This window comes from Pseudophryne corroboree, chromosome 2, assembly GCF_028390025.1.
Source record: "Pseudophryne corroboree isolate aPseCor3 chromosome 2, aPseCor3.hap2, whole genome shotgun sequence".
NCBI classification, from domain to species: Eukaryota; Metazoa; Chordata; class Amphibia; order Anura; family Myobatrachidae; genus Pseudophryne; species Pseudophryne corroboree.
The window spans coordinates 928,705,858-928,724,110 of record NC_086445.1 but is presented as its reverse complement, the minus strand read 5'-3'; the positions used below and the strand labels follow the sequence as shown (position 1 = coordinate 928,724,110).

The 18,253-nt window shown below is 46.8% G+C and overlaps 1 protein-coding gene across 2 annotated transcripts in view; it reads right to left on the bottom strand.

Annotated features, from left to right (window-relative positions):
* Window positions 1-17,227, bottom strand: part of SUPT4H1 (SPT4 homolog, DSIF elongation factor subunit) — a 51,642-nt gene extending 34,415 nt beyond the window's left edge. The window contains exons 1-3 of one of the 2 annotated variants that reach the window (XM_063956201.1): window positions 17,073-17,227; window positions 8,724-8,830; window positions 2,191-2,246 (exon numbers count right to left, since the gene is read on the bottom strand). In XM_063956201.1, the coding sequence (XP_063812271.1) occupies window positions 2,191-2,246; window positions 8,724-8,830; window positions 17,073-17,141 (232 nt within the window). In that variant the 5' untranslated portion in view covers window positions 17,142-17,227. The remainder of the gene's footprint in view (window positions 1-2,190; window positions 2,247-8,723; window positions 8,831-17,072) is intronic. The other variant, XM_063956200.1, reaches the window with a different exon arrangement.
* Between the last annotated feature and the right edge of the window lie 1,026 nt (window positions 17,228-18,253).

Below are 18,253 nucleotides of genomic sequence, written 5' to 3'. Positions count from 1 at the left end.
GCTCAGGAGAGCCTCCTAGATTGCACCCTGCTCGGTCGGGCACAAAAATCTAACTGAGGCTTGGAGGAGGGTCATAGGGAGAGGAGCCAGTGCACACCAGATAGTCCTAAAGCTTTCTTTAGATGTGCCCAGTCTCCTGCGGAGCCGCTATTCCCCATGGTCCTTACGGAGTTCCCAGCATCCACTAGGACGTCAGAGAAATGAGGTTCAATACAGACAAATGCAAGGTTATGCATTTTGGGACTAAAAACAACTTGCATCCTACATATTAAATGGGGAACGCCTAGGGGAAACAGAGTTGGAAAACGATTTGGGGGTATTCATTGATAATAGGCTTAATAACCGTACACAATGTCAAAACGCAGTAAAGAAGGCAAGTAAGGTGCTAGCGTGCATAAAAATGGGAATTGAGACAAGGGACTCGGATGTAATCATGCCGCTGTATAAGGCATTGGTACGTCCGCACCTGGAATATTGTGTTCAGTTTTGGGCACCATTGTATTAAAAAAAAACAAAAAAAAAAAAACACATCAGTGAACTCTAAAGTGTTCAAAGGCGAGCTACTAAATTGATTAAAGGCCTAGAAGGACTGGACTATGACTATAAGGAAAGACTTACTAGGCTGATTATGTATACACTAGAAAAGAGGCGCCTAAGAGAAGATATTATTAATATCTTCAAATATGTAAAGGGACATCACAAAGAGTTATCAGAGGAATTATTTATTAAAAGAACACAGTTTAGGACACGTGGGCACTCGCTGCGACTGGAGGAGAGAAAGTTCCGAACGCAACGGAGGAAAGGGTTCTTCACTGTTAGGGCAATCAGGATGTGGAATTCCCTGCCAGGGAAGGTGGTAATGGCAGACTCTGTAAATGGATTTAAAAAAGGAAGAGATACATTTCTGAATGAAAAAGCTATCCAAGGTTATAATACTTAAAATATGAACGTGGTTAATCCGGGGGTAACATGAGTTATAGTAGCTAACTAGTCATAAAACATTATTTAGCAATTATGTAGAATCATCACAACTGAAAACAGGTTGAACACGATGGGCAATTTGCCTCTATTCGACCTCAAATACTACATATATACACACATATACATACACACACACAATCTTGAAAACATGTCTTAATTCTTGTAATTTTGACGATTAGACTGCTTGCTCCAATATTTTCTCTCTTCCCTATAATCTGTTTCTCGACCAGTCGCACTTCTGTCTTTCACAATACAATAGGTTAGCATGTGACATGTACAAAAATAATTGTGTGTGGAGTATGACGTCAAAGAGGGACAGACGAGACCCACAAATATAAAAGAGCAGACAAGGGAGAGGTGATCATAACTCCATAGGTCTGCTCACTGCCAACACAGATAGCTAGCATACAATTGTCTAGTATACATTCTACAGTACTTTGATCAGAATAATTTTGAGGTTAGTGTCCCTTTAATAATCCTGATCACAATGTTACTCAAAATAAGGAAAATGGGCTTTGAGCAAAAACACCCAGTAAGTAACTATAGTAATGTACTTTTCATTTAAACGTCTCACATAAAACAGGCTGAATTGTCAGCTGTTGCTTCAATAACAAAATGTATTAGTCGGTAATCAGTAGGGACAAACATAAAAAAGACAGGAATTTTGTTGCCAGAAAGACTGAGCTTTAACAGCCATGTTCCAAAATGGAGTAACATCTAAATAAACCCGGGGCCTTCCAACATTTTAATAGGAGAAAATTATACCAGTTTTAAAAGGCACAATAATGAAATTAAATAAGGGAAGGAAGAAAGAAAAAAACAAAACCACACACCTTAAAACACATTTGCATATTTTACACTCAGGCTATTTTGTTAATACTTTCATTTTAGATTCAGAAACTCAAAGATAGTCATATAAAGCCGAGATGAACACATTTCTTTTATAGACTATCAGTTCATACAACCAGCTGAGAATATGAAGGATTTACTGCTGAAGTCATGGGATTTTGTATACACAGAATGGTCAAATATTATTTGTATCTGGATGCAAAGTGTAATGAAGAAACAATATAGTACTTTAGCTCCAAAGAGTCTGTACAGGTAAAGGATACAAACAAAATAATGCTACTGTGTATATGAACCCCATCTAAATGCTGGGCAGCTAATCTTCCCTGGCTTCTGGTATTCTAATTGTATTACAATACTCACTGATTCGCTGCCACTTGGATACCCAGCTGTCGTCAGGGCTCATCATAGCCACAATCCTAGTAAAAGAATACAGGAGTCAGATAGTACCTTAGTCACCTGTGAATTAAACATCTCAGGTACACAGAGTAAAAGCAATAATCCCTGTGCATCTGTTCTCCACTTAGCGCGCACACACACGGTTCTGGCTGTACGGTAGACCAACAGCAAAAATAAGAATTTACTCACCGGTAATTCTATTTCTCGTAGTCCGTAGTGGATGCTGGGAACTCCGTAAGGACCATGGGGAATAGACGGCTCCGCAGGAGACTGGGCACATCTAAAGAAAGATTTAGGACTATCTGGTGTGCACTGGCTCCTCCCCCTATGACCCTCCTCCAAGCCTCAGTTAGATTTCTGTGCCCGGAAGAGCTGACACAATAAGGAAGGATTTTGAATCCCGGGTAAGACTCATACCAGCCACACCAATCACACCGTATAACTCGTGATAGGAACCCCGGTTAACAGTATGATAACAAAAGGAGCCTCTGAACAGATGGCTCGCAACAACAACCCGATTTGTGTAACAATAACTATTTACAAGTATTGCAGACAATCCGCACTTGGGATGGGCGCCCAGCATCCACTACGGACTACGAGAAATAGAATTACCGGTGAGTAAATTCTTATTTTCTCTGACGTCCTAGTGGATGCTGGGAACTCCGTAAGGACCATGGGGATTATACCAAAGCTCCCAAACGGGCAGGAGAGTGCGGATGACTCTGCAGCACCGAATGAGAGAACTCCAGGTCCTCCTCAGCCAGGGTATAAAATTTATAGAATTTTGCAAACGTGTTTGCCCCTGACCAAGTAGCAGCTCGGCAAAGTTGTAAAGCCGAGACCCCTCGGGCAGCCGCCCAAGATGAGCCCACCTTCCTTGTGGAATGAGCTTTTACAGATTTAGGCTGCGGTAGTCCCACCGCAGAATGCGCCAGCTGAATAGTGTTACAAATCCAGCGCGCGATAGTCTGCTTAGAAGCAGGAGCACCCAGTTTGTTGGGTGCATACAGGATAAACAGCGAGTCAGTTTTCCTGACTCCAGCCGTCCTGGAAACATAAATTTTCAGGGCCCTGACTACGTCCAGTAACTTGGAATCCTCCAAGTCCCTAGTAGCCGCAGGCACCACAATAGGCTGGTTCAAGTGAAACGCTGATACCACCTTCGGGAGAAACTGAGGACGAGTCCTCAACTCTGCCCTATCCATATGGAAAATCAGATAAGGGCTTTTCTAGGACAAAGCCGCCAATTCTGACACACGCCTGGCCGAAGCCAGGGCCAACAGCATGACCACTTTCCACGTGAGATATTTCAAATCCACAGTCTTTAGTGGTTCAAACCAATGTGATTTCAGGAACTCCAAAACCACATTGAGATCGCAAGGTGCCACTGGGGGCACAAAAGGAGGCTGAATATGCAGAACTCCTTTGACAAAAGTCTGAACTCCAGGCAGTGAAGCCAGTTCTTTCTGGAAGAAAATCGACAGGGCCGAAATCTGGACCTTAATGGACCCCAATTTGAGTCCCAACGTCACCCCTGCTTGCAGGAAATGCAGGAATCGACCTAGTTGAAATTCCTCCGTTGGGGCCTTCCTGGCCTCACACCAAGCAACATATTTCCACCAAATGCGGTGATAATGTTTTGCGGTGACATCCTTCCTGGCTTTGATCAGGGTAGGGATGACTTCCTCCGGAATGCCCTTTTCCTTCAGGATCCGGTGTTCAACCGCCATGCCGTCAAACGTAGCCGCGGTAAGTCTTGGAACAGACAGGGCCCCTGCTGCAGCAGGTCTTGTCTGAGCGGCAGAGGCCAAGGGTCCTCTGAAAGCATCTCTTGAAGTTCCGGGTACCAAGCTCTTCTTGGCCAATCCGGAACCACGAATATAGTTTTCACTCCTCGCCTTCGTATTATTCTCAGTACCTTGGGAATGAGAGGCAGAGGAGGAAACACATAAACCGACTGGTACACCCACGGTGTTACTAGAGCGTCCACAGCGATCGCCTGAGGGTCCCTTGACCTGGCGCAATATCTTTTTAGCTTTTTGTTGAGGCGGGACGCCATCATGTCCACCTGTGGTCTTTCCCAACGGTTTACCAGCATTTGGAAGACTTCTGGATGAAGTCCCCATTCTCCCGGGTGGAGGTCGTGCCTGCTGAGGAAGTCTGCTTCCCAGTTGTCCACTCCCGGAATGAACACTGCTGTCAGTGCTAACACATGATTTTCCGCCCATCGGAGAATCCTTGTGGCTTCTGCCATTGCCCTCCTGCTTCTTGTGCCGCCCTGTCTGTTTACATGGGCGACCGCCGTGATGTTGTCTGATTGGATCAGTACCGGCTGGTTCTGAAGCAGGGGCCTTGCTTGGCATAGGGCAGTGGTTTCCAAACTATCTTGAATCACGGCGCCCTAGAGTATCAGAATTTTTTTCACGGCACCCCTAGGCCAAAAATTTCTTTTTGAGAAATTTTTAAAGAAATATTAAATTAAGTAGATTGTGTTTATATGTCATCCTTAGGCTCAAATGTGTGGTGAGGGACAAGATTTGCTTCTGTTTGTCACCATATTTTATGACTGACAGCTACTAGCACTAGTTTTGCCTATTATATTGACCATAAATAATTTGAATTGGTCCTGGACCACCAATCCAAGGCACCCCTGCAATTGTCCCGAGGCACCCCAGGGAGCCACGGCACACAGTTTGGGAACCACTGGCATAGGGCATTGTAAATGGCCCTTAGCTCCAGAATATTTATGTGAAGCGAAATCTCCTGATTTGACCACAGTCCTTGGAAATTTCTTCCCTGTGTGACTGCACCCAGCCCCGAAGGCTGGCATCCGTGGTCACCAGGACCCAGTCCTGTATTCCGAATCTGCGGCCCTCTAGTAGATGAGCCCTCTGCAGCCACCACAGCAGCGACACCCTGGTCCTTGCCAACAGGGTTATCCGCTGTTGCATCTGGAGATGGGACCCGGACCATTTGTCCAACAGGTCCCACTGGAAAGTCCTTGCGTGGAACCTTCCGAATGGAATTGCTTCGTACGAAGCTACCATTTTTCCCAGGACTCGTGTGCATTGATGTACCGACACCTGTCCCGGTTTTAGGAGGTCTCTGACTAGAGATGACAACTCCTCGGCTTTTTCCACTGGAAGAAACACTTTTTTCTGGTCTGTGTCCAGAATCATTCCCAGGAACAGAAGACGTGTCGTCGGGACCAGCTGTGACTTTGGAATATTGAGAATCCAGCCGTGCTGTTGTAGCACTTCCCGAGAAAGTGCTACCCCCACTACCAACTGTTCCTTGGACCTCGCCTTTATCAGGAGATCGTCCAAGTACGGGATAATTAAAACTCCCTTCTTGCGAAGGAGTATCATTTCGGCCATTACCTTGGTAAAGACCTTCGGTGCCGTGGATAACCCAAACGGCAGCGTCTGGAACTGATAGTGACAGTCCTGTACCACAAATCTGAGGTACTCCTGGTGAGGAGGGTAAATAGGGACATGCAGGTACGCATCCTTGATGTCCAGGGAGACCATGTAATCCCCCTCGTCCAGGCTCGCAATAACCGCCCTGAGCGATTCCATCTTGAACATTTTGATATAAGTGTTCAAGGATTTTAAATTTAAGATGGGTCTCACCGAACCGTCCGGTTTCGGTACCACAAACATTGTGGAATAGTAACCCTTTCCTTGCTGAAGGAGGGGTACCTTGACAATCACTTGCTGTGAATACAGTTTTGAATAGCCACCAACACTGCCTCCCTGGCATAGGGAGTTGCCGGTAAGGCAGATTTTAGGAAACAGCGGGGGGGGGAGACGTCTCGAATTCCAGCCTGTACCCCTGAGATACTACTTGAAGGACCCAGGGATCCACCTGTGAGAGAGCCCACTGTGCGCTGAATTTCTGAGACGGGCCCCCACCGTACCCGGGTCCGCCTGAGCAGCCCCAGCGTCATGCTGTGGACTTACCGGACGCAGGGGAGGACTTCTGCTCTTGGGAACTAGCTGTGTGCTGCAGCTTTTTTCCTCTACCTTTGCCCCTCGGCAGAAAGGATGAGCCTCTAGCCCTCTTGCTTTTCTGGGGCCGAAAGGACTGTACCTGATAATACGGTGCTTTCTTTTGCTGTGGGGTAGCCTGTGGCAAAAAGGTCGATTTCCCAGCAGTAGCTGTGGAAACGAGGTCCGAAAAGACCCTCCCCAAACAGTTCCATCCCCTTATAGGGCAAAACTTCCATGTGCCGTTTCGAGTCGGCATCGCCTGACCATTGCCGAGTCCATAACCCCCTTCTGGCGGCAATAGACATAGCACTTATTTTTGATGCCAGCCGGCAAATATCCCTCTGTGCATCACGCATGTATAAGACGGCGTCTTTTATATGCTCTATCGTCAGCAAAATATTGTCCCTATCCACAGTATCAATATTATCCGACAGGGAATCTGACCACGCAGCTGCAGCACTGCACATCCATGCTGATGCAATAGCTGGTCTCAATATAATGCCCGTGTGTGTGTATATAGCTTTAAGGGTAGTTTCCTGCTTTCTATCAGCAGGTTCCTTTAGGGCGGCCGTATCCGGAGACGGTAGTGCCACCTTTTTTGATAAGCGTGTCAGCGCCTTATCTACCCTAGGGGGTGTTTCCCAACGTGACCTATCCTCTGGCGGGAAAGGGTACGCTGCCAATAACCGTTTAGAAATGATCAATTTCTTATCGGGGGAAGTCCACGCTTCCTCACACACCTCATTTAATTCCTCAGATGCAGGAAAAACTACAGGTAGTTTTTTCTCAACAAACATAATACCCTTTTTTGTGGTACCTGGGGTATTATCAGAAATGTGTAATACATTTTTCATTGCCTCAATCATGTAACGGGTGGACCTATTGGAGGGTACACTAGTCTCATCGTCGTCGACACTGGAGTCGGTATCCGTGTCGACATCTGTGTCTGTCACCTGAGGTAGCGGGCGTTTTAAAGCCCCTGATGACATTTGAGACGCTGGAACAGGCACAAGCCGAGTAGCCGGCTGTCCTATGTCGTCAAACCTTTTGTGTAAGGAGTCAACACTGTCACGTAATTCCTTCCATAAGTCCATCCACACAGGTGTCGACCCCGCAGGGGGTGACATCACATTCACAGGCATTTGCTCCGCCTCCACATCATTTTCCTCATCATACATGTCGACACAGCAGTACCGACACACAGCACACACACAGGGAATGCTCTGACAGAGGACAGGACCCCACAAAGCCCTTTGGGGAGACAGAGGGAGAGTATGCCAGCACACACCAGAGCGCTATATACCACAGGGATATCACCTATAAAGAGTGTTTTCCCTTATAGCTGCATATATATATTATACTGCGCCTAAATTTGTGCCCCCCCTCTCTTTTTTACCCTTTCTGTAGTGCAGGACTGCAGGGGAGAGCCAGGGAGCGATCCTTCCAGCGGAGCTGTGAGGGAAAATGGCGCCAGTGTGCTGAGGGAGATGGCTCCACCCCTTTTTCGGCGGGCTTTCTCCCGCTATTTTAATAATTCTGGCAGGGGTTAATATACACCTATATAGCCCCTGGGGCTATATATGGTGTCAGTTTGCCAGCCAAGGTGCTTTTTATTGCTGCTCAGGGCGCCCCCCCCCCCAGCGCCCTGCACCCATCAGTGACCGCAGTGTGTGGTGTGCATGAGGAGCAATGGCGCACAGCTGCAGTGCTGTGCGCTACCTTGGAGAAGACAGAAGTCTTCAGCCGCCGATTTTCCGGACCTTCTTGCTTCTGGCTCTGTAAGGGGGACGGCGGCGCGGCTCCGGGAACGGACGACGAGGTCGGGTCCTGTGTGCGATCCCTCTGGAGCTAATGGTGTCCAGTAGCCTAAGAAGCCCAAGCTACCACCACTTAGGTAGGTTCGCTTCCTCTCCCCTTAGTCCCTCGGTGCAGTGAGCCTGTTGCCAGCAGGTCTCACTGTAAAATAAAAAACCTAAACTATACTTTCTTTCTAGGAGCTCAGGAGAGCCCCTAGTGTGCATCCAGCTCGGCCGGGCACAGAAATCTAACTGAGGCTTGGAGGAGGGTCATAGGGGGAGGAGCCAGTGCACACCAGATAGTCCTAAATCTTTCTTTAGATGTGCCCAGTCTCCTGCGGAGCCGTCTATTCCCCATGGTCCTTACGGAGTTCCCAGCATCCACTAGGACGTCAGAGAAAAGTCAAGTTTACAATGTGAATAAAATTAATGTTTATGTTCAGGTCTGGACCTCTCCTGCCTATCTTACCTACCCCCATGCAGTACAATAATGGGGTGCAGTCAACTATGTTAAAGGAGTGAACAAGACTCTCCTGCGGCTGACAGCTCCAAGAAGTGAGGCTGGAGGGGCCCTAGGGAAATCACACGGAGGAAATTAAACCTAAGGAATGTCTACAACTGCTATATATAGGAGGTAGGGAGGAGAGGCAGAATGTCATTTAAATAATGAGGATAGTAATCTCAAATATAAATTAAAAGAAAAACATACCCATCAAATGAGGAGCTTGTACAATCATACACCATCTCCCTGTTCCCCTTCATCTGTAAGTATGCGTCACAGTTATCACAGCCATCATATTCAAACTGGTCGATTGTCTGCAAAAGGAATTAGAAGCATACACTGTTAAAAATATGAAGATGTTTATACAATATTTATGAAAATAATCTAAAAAGGAAAGCTCAAAGTTCCAGTTCCATTTATTTCAATTTACATTAAACTACTTCCTCAAATCGTTATCAATTATACCAAGGTCTTCGATTCTTGCAGTTCCTGAAATAAGCAACGCATATATTGGTAGTCTGGAATTGATTCCATAACACAGTCTAGGATTAAAGTACAAAGTGGCGATAATGTCGATTTATATACAGGAATGAAAAGCTATACCTTCTATACACTCTAAACACAATTTAAACCTTTAGCCGCTGCGGCCGCTATACTTGGTACACACGCTACATACTTTTTACGCTATTAGCGTATAGAGTCCCGTACAATGTACGGACTCTGTGTACAAATGCCGAGCTGACGGTACAATGCACCCGCAGCGCGTACACACCCAATGAATACGCTTTAAACCTTATACAGCAATGCAATGCGTTACTAATACACTTTTAAACCATAGCGGAGAAAGGAAGACACAACACAGATTTTTAGTTAAATCACTGGGTTCCGACACCACAGCGTAATATTGCTGAAAGGGGGTTACAATATATATAATACAATAGAAGACAATATAACAGAATAATGGCTACAGTCAATGGTACATACATGAGTATATTCGCGTGCGCTTCCCGGTACGGTCCTCCGTAATCTAATAGATAACGTTGTGAGTCTTGTGCCAGACCAGGCTGCAGCAGGCTTTATTTATACAATTCTTCCAAAAGCAATACAATGGATACTGTAATCCCTTTGTCCATTGGACACAGGAATGCACCTTTACAGTACAGGAGAGGTCATAGGTCGATTTGAATTGGTGGGCGATGTCCGTTCTAACTGCTCTTGTGGGTGGTCTCGTCTGGATTCCCGCCGCATACATAATGTACAGTAAATACAGTTTATATCTATATTCTGCACATAACTAACCGCAGGAACATGCGATCTTTCTCAAACCAACACCGGAATGTTACCCTTAAAATACCATACAGCTGGATACCAAACACCACCTTATGACCTTGTTCTGTCCCCTCCTATTCTGTAAAGGTGAATCCCCTTGTTCTGAAACCATTTAAACTGTTACTTTCTGGTGTGGTGCAGGGAGGCTGTGTGTACATTGTGCACTATTTGGATTAAATATGTAATGTGTTTTGATAGCTCTCCATGCGTTCACAAACTCTACCGTAAATACCCATACCACGTGCTAATGCGCACGACCGCGGGAGCGTCCATACGCAAATTACGAATATGTGCACGCACAGCAGAACAAGTACACGCGCGGAGGCCATCTGTGTGTACTGCAATATCTTTTGACTTTGACAGTGGGTATTTCAATACCACTGTGTAATGACAGTACATGTATAATGGACACTAAATATATTGGTAATATACAATATAAATCAATAACAGTATTATCCTACTTAACCCATGAATGTGATTCAGTATGTAGAGTACACGACATTTCTCAATGTATCCAGATAATTATGCAGATCTGCAAACACTGTGTTGTTGTAGACTCAACAGGTTCTCTACAGATATCTGCATACTTATGCAGGACAGGACTTTGATTATCCTACACCCCGTCTGAAGCTTTACTTTGCACACACTGAGATGTGTTCTAGCAGCAGGTTATTCATTATAGCAGCTGGATTGTTTTACATTTCTCAGAGTCACATTCATAAATTCATTCAGTAGGGGACTGGCACAGGAAACCACATGGTGCTTAAATCTGTCTATTGTGTATTTCCTATACTGAATATACTTTAGGTATCAGAGGAAGCAGTTTTAATTTATACACATATCTATCAAATTATTATAACTTATTATTCTGTTTCATTTCATAAAGACATGTTTTGCACATTATACGAGCTGGTGTTTTCTACTACTCATATTCACACTAACACTTCTTGGAGTTACACTCATTCTTGATGAGATTCAATTGTTTTTGTGCCCACACTTGCAGCCGGTTGCCAATCTTTTCAATATCCAATTGATGGTGGCGGCAGGTTAAAAAAAACTGGCGCACAATACTTTTGCCACTGGTCGTATCCAAATAGACCGAGTTTAGCCATGTAAAATGGCTAAACTTGTCTAAATTACTTGACATGACAGGGAAAATGCGTCAAAAGCCAAACTTTTCACACATTACTGCTCACCCCCATAGGAGGACGAGCAGAAATAAGTGGGTACCTGCGGTATTCGTGCTAGAATGGAACAACAACCGAATTACTCCATCAGATGCAGGACACCCAAAAAATAAGAATTTACTCACCGGTAATTCTATTTCTCGTAGTCCGTAGTGGATGCTGGGAACTCCGTAAGGACCATGGGGAATAGCGGGCTCCGAAGGAGGCTGGGCACTCTAGAAAGATCTTAGACTACCTGGTGTGCACTGGCTGCTCCCACTATGACCCTCCTCCAAGCCTCAGTTAGGACACCGTGCCCGGACGAGCGTACACAATAAGGAAGGATTTTGAATCCCGGGTAAGACTCATACCAGCCACACCAATCACACCGTATAACTCGTGATATGAAACCCAGTTAACAGTATGAAACAACCGAGCCTCTCAACAGATGGCTCAACAATAACCCGATTTAGTTAACAATAACTACGTACAAGTATTGCAGATACACCGCACTTGGGACGGGCGCCCAGCATCCACTACGGACTACGAGAAATAGAATTACCGGTGAGTAAATTCTTATTTTCTCTGACGTCCTAGTGGATGCTGGGAACTCCGTAAGGACCATGGGGATTATACCAAAGCTCCCAAACGGGCGGGAGAGTGCGGATGACTCTGCAACACCGAATGAGAGAACTCCAGGTCCTCCTCAGCCAGGGTATCAAATTTATAGAATTTTGCAAACGTGTTTGCCCCTGACCAAGTAGCAGCTCGGCAAAGCTGTAAAGCCGAGACCCCTCGGGCAGCCGCCCAAGATGAGCCCACCTTCCTTGTGGAATGGGCATTGACAGATTTTGGCTGTGGCAGGCCTGCCACAGAATGTGCAAGCTGAATTGTACTACAAATCCAACGAGCAATAGTCTGCTTAGAAGCAGGAGCACCCAGCTTGTTGGGTGCATATAGGATAAACAGCGAGTCAGATTTTCTGACTCCAGCCGTCCTGGAAACCTATATTTTCAGGGCCCTGACCACGTCTAACAACTTGGAGTCCTCCAAGTCCCTAGTAGCCGCAGGCACCACAATAGGCCGGTTCAGGTGAAACGCTGACACCACCTTAGGGAGAAACTGGGGACGAGTCCTCAATTCTGCCCTATCCATATGGAAAATCAGATAAGGGCTTTTACAGGACAAAGCAGCCAATTCTGATACTCGCCTGGCCGAAGCCAAGGCCAATAACATGACCACCTTCCACGTGAGATATTTCAGATCCACGGTTTTTAGTGGTACAAACCAATGTGATTTTAAGAAACTCAACACCACGTTGAGATCCCAAGGTGCCACAAACAGGGGCTGAATATGCAGCACTCCCTTTACAAAAGTCTGAATTTCAGGTACTGAAGCTAGTTCTTTTTGAAAGAAAAATCGACAGAGCCGAGATCTGTACCTTAATGGAGCCCAGTTTTAGGCCCATATTCACTCCTGCTTGCAGGAAATGCAGAAAATCGACCTAGTTGAAATTCCTCTGTTGGGGCCTTTTCGGCCTCACACCATGCAACATACTTCCGCCTTATGCGGTGATAATGATTTGCTGTAACCTCTTTCCTAGCTTTAATAAGCGTAGGAATGACTTCCTCCGGAATGCCCTTTTCCTTCAGGATCCGGCGTTCAACCGCCATGCCGTCAAACGCAGCCGCGGTAAGTTTTGGAACAGACAGGGCCCCTGCTGCCGCAGGTCCTGTCTGAGCAGCAGAGGCCATGGGTCCTCTGATATAATTTTTTTAAGTTCTGGGTACCAAGCTCTTCTTGGCCAATCCGGAACCACGAGTATCGTTCTTACTCCTCGCCTTCTTATTATTATTCTCAATACCTTTGGTATGAGGGGCAGAGGAGGGAACACATAAAACGACTGGTACACCCACGGTGTTACCAGAGCGTCCACAACTATCGCCTGAGGGTCCCTTGACCTGGCGCAATATCTTTTATAGCTTTTTGTTGAGGCGGGACGCCATCATGTCCACCTGTGGCCTTTCCCAAAGGTGTACAATCCTTTGGAAGACTTCTGGATGAAGTCTCCACTCTCCCGGGTGGAGGTCGTGTCTGCTGAGAAGATCAGCTTCCCAGTTGTCCACTCCGGGAATGAACACTGTTGACAGTGCTAACACATGATTTTCCGTCCATCGGAGAATCCTTGTGGCTTTTGCCATCGCCATCCTGCTTCTTGTGTCGCCCTGTTGGTTTACATGGGCGACCGCCGTGATGTTGTCCGATTGGATCAGTACCGGCTGGTTTTGAAGCAGAGGCCTTGCCTGTGTAGAGAAGTCACCTGACTTGACCAAAGTCCTTGGAATTTTCTTCCCTGTGTGACTGCCCCCAGCCTCAAAGGCTGGCCTCCATGGTCACTAGGACCTAGTCAAGTATGTCGAACCTGCGGCCCTCAAGATGGGCACTCTGCAGCCACCATTTTAGAGATACCCTGGTCCTTGGAGACAGGGTTATCAGCTGATGCATTTGAAGATGCGATCCGGACCACTTGTCCAACAGGTCCCACTGAAAAGTTCTTGCATGGAACCTGCCGAATGGGATTGCTTCGTAGAAAGCTACCCTTTTTCCCAGGATTCGCGTGCAATGATGCACCGATACCTGTTTTGGCTTCAGGAGGTCTCTGACTAGAGATGACAGCTCCTTGGCTTTCTCCTCCCGGAGAAACACTTATTTCTGGTCTGTGTCCAGAACCATCCCCAGGAACAGTAGACGTGTCATAGGAACCAGCTGTGACTTTGGACTGTTTAGAATCCAACTCTGCTGTTGTAGCACTTTCCAAAATAGTGCTACCCCGACTAGCAACTGCTCCTTGGACCTCGCCCTTATAAGGAGATTGTCCAAGTACGGGATAATTAAAACTCCCTTTTTTCGAAGGAGTATCATAATTTCGGCCATTACCCCGGTAAACACCCTCGGTGCCTTGTACAGTCCTGTCTGGACTTAGTAATGGTAATCCTGTACCACAAATCTGAGGTACTTCTGGCGAGGATGGTAAATGGGGACATGCAGGTAAGCATCCTTGATGTCCTGGGATACCATGTAATCCCCCTCGTCCAGGCTTGCAGTAACCGCCCCGAGCGATTCCATCTTGAACTTGAATTTTTTTATGTATGTGTTCAAGGATTTTAATATAAATGGGTCACACCGAACCATGCGGTTTCGGTACCCCAACCCGTGTAGAATAGTAACCCCGTCCTTGTTGAAGTAGGGGCACTTGAGTATTACCTGTTGGGAATACTGCTTATTAATTTCCTTTAGTACAGCCTCCCTGCCTGAGGGAGTTGTCGGCAAGCCATAATCTAGGAAACGGCTGGGGGGAGATATCTCGAATTCCAGCTTGTACCCCTGACATACTTCTTGAAAGAAACAGGGATCCACCTGTGAGCGAGCCCACTTATCGCTGAAATTTTTTAGACGGCCCCCCACCGTACCTGGCTACACCTGTGGAGCCCCCGCGTCATGCTGTGGGCTCAGAGGAAGCGAGAAGAATAATTTTGAATCTGGGAGCAGGCTGACTGGTGCAGCTTTTTCCCTCTTCCCTTGTCTCTGTACAGAAGGGAAACGCCTTTGACCCGCTTGCTTTTCTGAAGCCGAAAGGACTGTACCTGATACAGTGCTTTCTTAGTCTGTGAGGAAACCTGAGGTAAAAATATTTCTTCCCAGCTGTGGCTGTGGATACGAGGTCCCAGAGACCATCCCCAAATAATTCCTCACCCTTATAAGGCAGAATCTTTTTAAAGTCAGCATCAGCTGTCCCGTGACAGGTCTCTAATACCCTCCTGACAGAATGGACATTACATTCATTTTGGATGCCAGCCGGCAAAATATCCCTCTGTGCATCCCTCATATATAAGACGACGTCTTTAATATGTTCATGTTTGACAGGGTCACCGACCACGCTGCAGCAGCACGATCCGCAGGTCTCCGTCTAGTACCTGAGTGTGTAAATACAGACTTCAGGATTTTTGACAACCGTGTGAGCGCCTTATCCACCCTAGGGGATATCTCCCAGCGTAACTTATCCTCCTGGCGGGAAATGGTACGCCATCAGTAACTTTTTAGATATTACCATTTTCTAAACGGGGGAACCCACGCTTTTCACACACTTCATTCATTCATCTGATGGGGGAACAAAACACTGCCTGTTTTTTCTCCCCAAACCTAAAAACCCATTTTTAGAGGTGCTTGGGTTAATGTCAGAAATGTGTAACATTTTTTATTGCCGGGATCAAGTCACGGGTGTTCCTAGTGGATTGTGTATATGTCTCAACCTTGTCGACACTGGAGTCAGACTCCGTGTCGACATCTGTGTCTGCCATCTGAGAGAGCGGGCGTTTTTGAGCCCCTGATGGCCTTTGAGACGCCTGGGCAGGCGCGGGCTGAGAAGCCGGCTGTCCCACAGCCGTTACGTCATCCACCCTTTTATGTAAGGAGTTGACACTGTCGGTTAATACCCTTCACCTATCCATCCACTCTGGTGTCGGCCCCACAGGGGGCTACATCACATATATCAGCCTCTGCTCCGTCACCATATAAGCCTCCTCATTCAACATGTCGACACAGCCGTACCGACACACCGCAGACACACAGGGAATGCTCTAAACGAGGACAGGACCCACAAAAGCCCTTTGGGAGGACAGAGTGAGAGTATGCCAGCACACACCAGAGCGCTATATAATGCAGGGACTAACTGAGTTATGTCCCCCTGTAGCTGCTTTTTTTATATAATGTATACTGCGCCTAAATTAAATGCCCCCCCTCTCTTTTTTAACCCTTTTCTGTGTTGTAAACTGCAGGGGAGAGCTAGGGAGCTTCCCTCCATCGGAGCTGTGAGGGAAAATGGCGCCAGTGTGCTTGAGGGAGATAGCTCCGCCCCTTTTCCGCGGCCTATTCTCCCGCTTTTTTATGGAATCTGGCAGGAGTATTTACCTCATATATAGCCCCTGGGGCTATATATTGAGGTATTTTTGCCAGCCAAGGTGTTTTTATTGCTGCCTCAGGGCGCCCCCCCCCAGCGCCCTGCACCCTCAGTGACCGGAGTGTGAAGTGTGTGAGAGGAGCAATGGCGCACAGCTGCAGTGCTGTGCGCTACCTTGGTGAAGACTGAGTCTTCATGCCGCCGATTTTCCGGACCATCTTCTTGCTTCTGGCTCTGTAAGGGGGACGGCGGCGCGGCTCCGGGACCGAACACCAAGGACTGGGCCTGCGGTCGATCCCTCTGGAGTTAATGGTGTCCAGTAGCCTAAGAAGCCCAATCCGGCTGCAAGCAGGCGAGTTCGCTTCTTCTCCCCTTAGTCCCTCGCTGCAGTGAGCCTGTTGCCAGCAGGTCTCACTGAAAATAAAAAAACCTAAGTCTATTTCTTTCTAAGAGCTCAGGAGAGCCCCTAGTGTGCATCCAACCTCGGCCGGGCACGAAATCTAACTGAGGCTTGGAGGAGGGTCATAGTGGGAGAAGCCAGTGCACACCAGGTAGTCTAAGATCTTTCTAGAGTGCCCAGCCTCCTTCGGAGCCCGCTATTCCCCATGGTCCTTACGGAGTTCCCAGCATCCACTAGGACGTCAGAGAAACCAATTTACTTCCTGCATCTGAGGTTCTCGGCACAAAGTATACTACATAGTCCCTGAAGCAGTCAGGTAATGTCCTCAAAGGATAAACATCCTGCCAACTTAGAAGGATTCCAACATACAGTGCAAATGCTGATAGCACTGATATGTCATCCAATCAGCATCATCAATACATTTGCATTTAACGCAACATTCTCCAGGATTCCTCAAGAACTGGTAAAAGAGAAGACCAGATGTATGTATGTGTATAAATACACACAAGTGAGAGACAGCAAATACATGCACAGTCCCCACCTCCCCCCCAAAAAATAAATAAATATGAACCATATACTTCAGCAGTCTTATGGGAAGATACAGCGGTTTCCCAGGCAGCTCTCACTGCTAAAGCATCACCAACTAAAGTCAGCAATGTCATATGTACTATGATTTACACGTCCTACGCCAGGAGATCCCTCACCTTCACCACAGAACACAGCAGGCATGCTCTCAGGTGCCTCAGATCTTTCGGCACGGTTTCCAACGCCATTGCTGTGTGTACCGGAAGTACGTCACCGACAACACAGGAAGTATACAGGGAAAGGAAACTATACAGCGCTCTGTGACACCTCTTTCTCTTAGGTCTTTATAGTAAACCGCAGCATGGCGCCTCTAGAGGCCGCTCCCCCTCCTGCTGGGGCTCAACTGTTCGGAATAGGTGAAGACAGGAACCGGTCTGCAGACCGAGCCGGCTGCCCGTAGAGACCTCTGCAGCGGCTGAGTCCGGGGAAGGGGATGTTTGTGGCCGCTGTCAGAGGGGAGGCGGGAGGACTGCCGGAATGAAAGCGGACTGTCAGCTGTCCGGACCGTTCCGGCTGTCACCCAACAGCACCACATATTACTTTATATTGTCTATATTGTGTATTTCCCATATGGAATATTTTTAAGGTATCAAATGTAACATTTTACATATTATACACAGTACTGTCTTAGCAGCAGTACTTGTAAGCCCTAGGCAAAGCATTGCACTGGGGGCCCCCCTACCCATCCTCCAGCTGCAGGGGTGGGGGGCAGTGGCGGATCTAGACTTAACTTTTAGGGGGGGCGGTTTAAGAATTATGACTCCTCCCCTAATCATAGCCCCTCCCACTTAGTAATGCCCTTCCCGTTCGCTTCTAAAATTTCCTATTGTTGCCATTACTAATAAAATGTTGCCAGTTAGTGGAGAGAACCCTGCGCACTGGTGATACAGACTGGCGACTCGCCATTCCTTCCATCAGGGGTGGTAGAGGCTAAGACAGTAGGGCAATTTAAACATGCATGGGATAGACATAAGGATATTCTTACAAAGAAATAAGGATCAGATAAGGTTAGAGATAAAAATAATGTAAAAAAAAAAAAAAAAAAGGGGCAGACTAGATGGGCCAAGTGGTTCTTATCTGCCGACAAATTCTGTTTCTACAGCACACAGAATAAGCCGAAATTCACATTATAGCACACTGTATGAGCTGAAATTCACAATGTAGCACACAGTATGATCCGAAATTCACATTATAGCACAGTGAATGAGCCGAAATTCACATTGTAGCACACTGAATGAGCTGAAATTCACATTATAGCACACTGTATAAGCCGAAATTCACATCATAGCATGCAGAATGA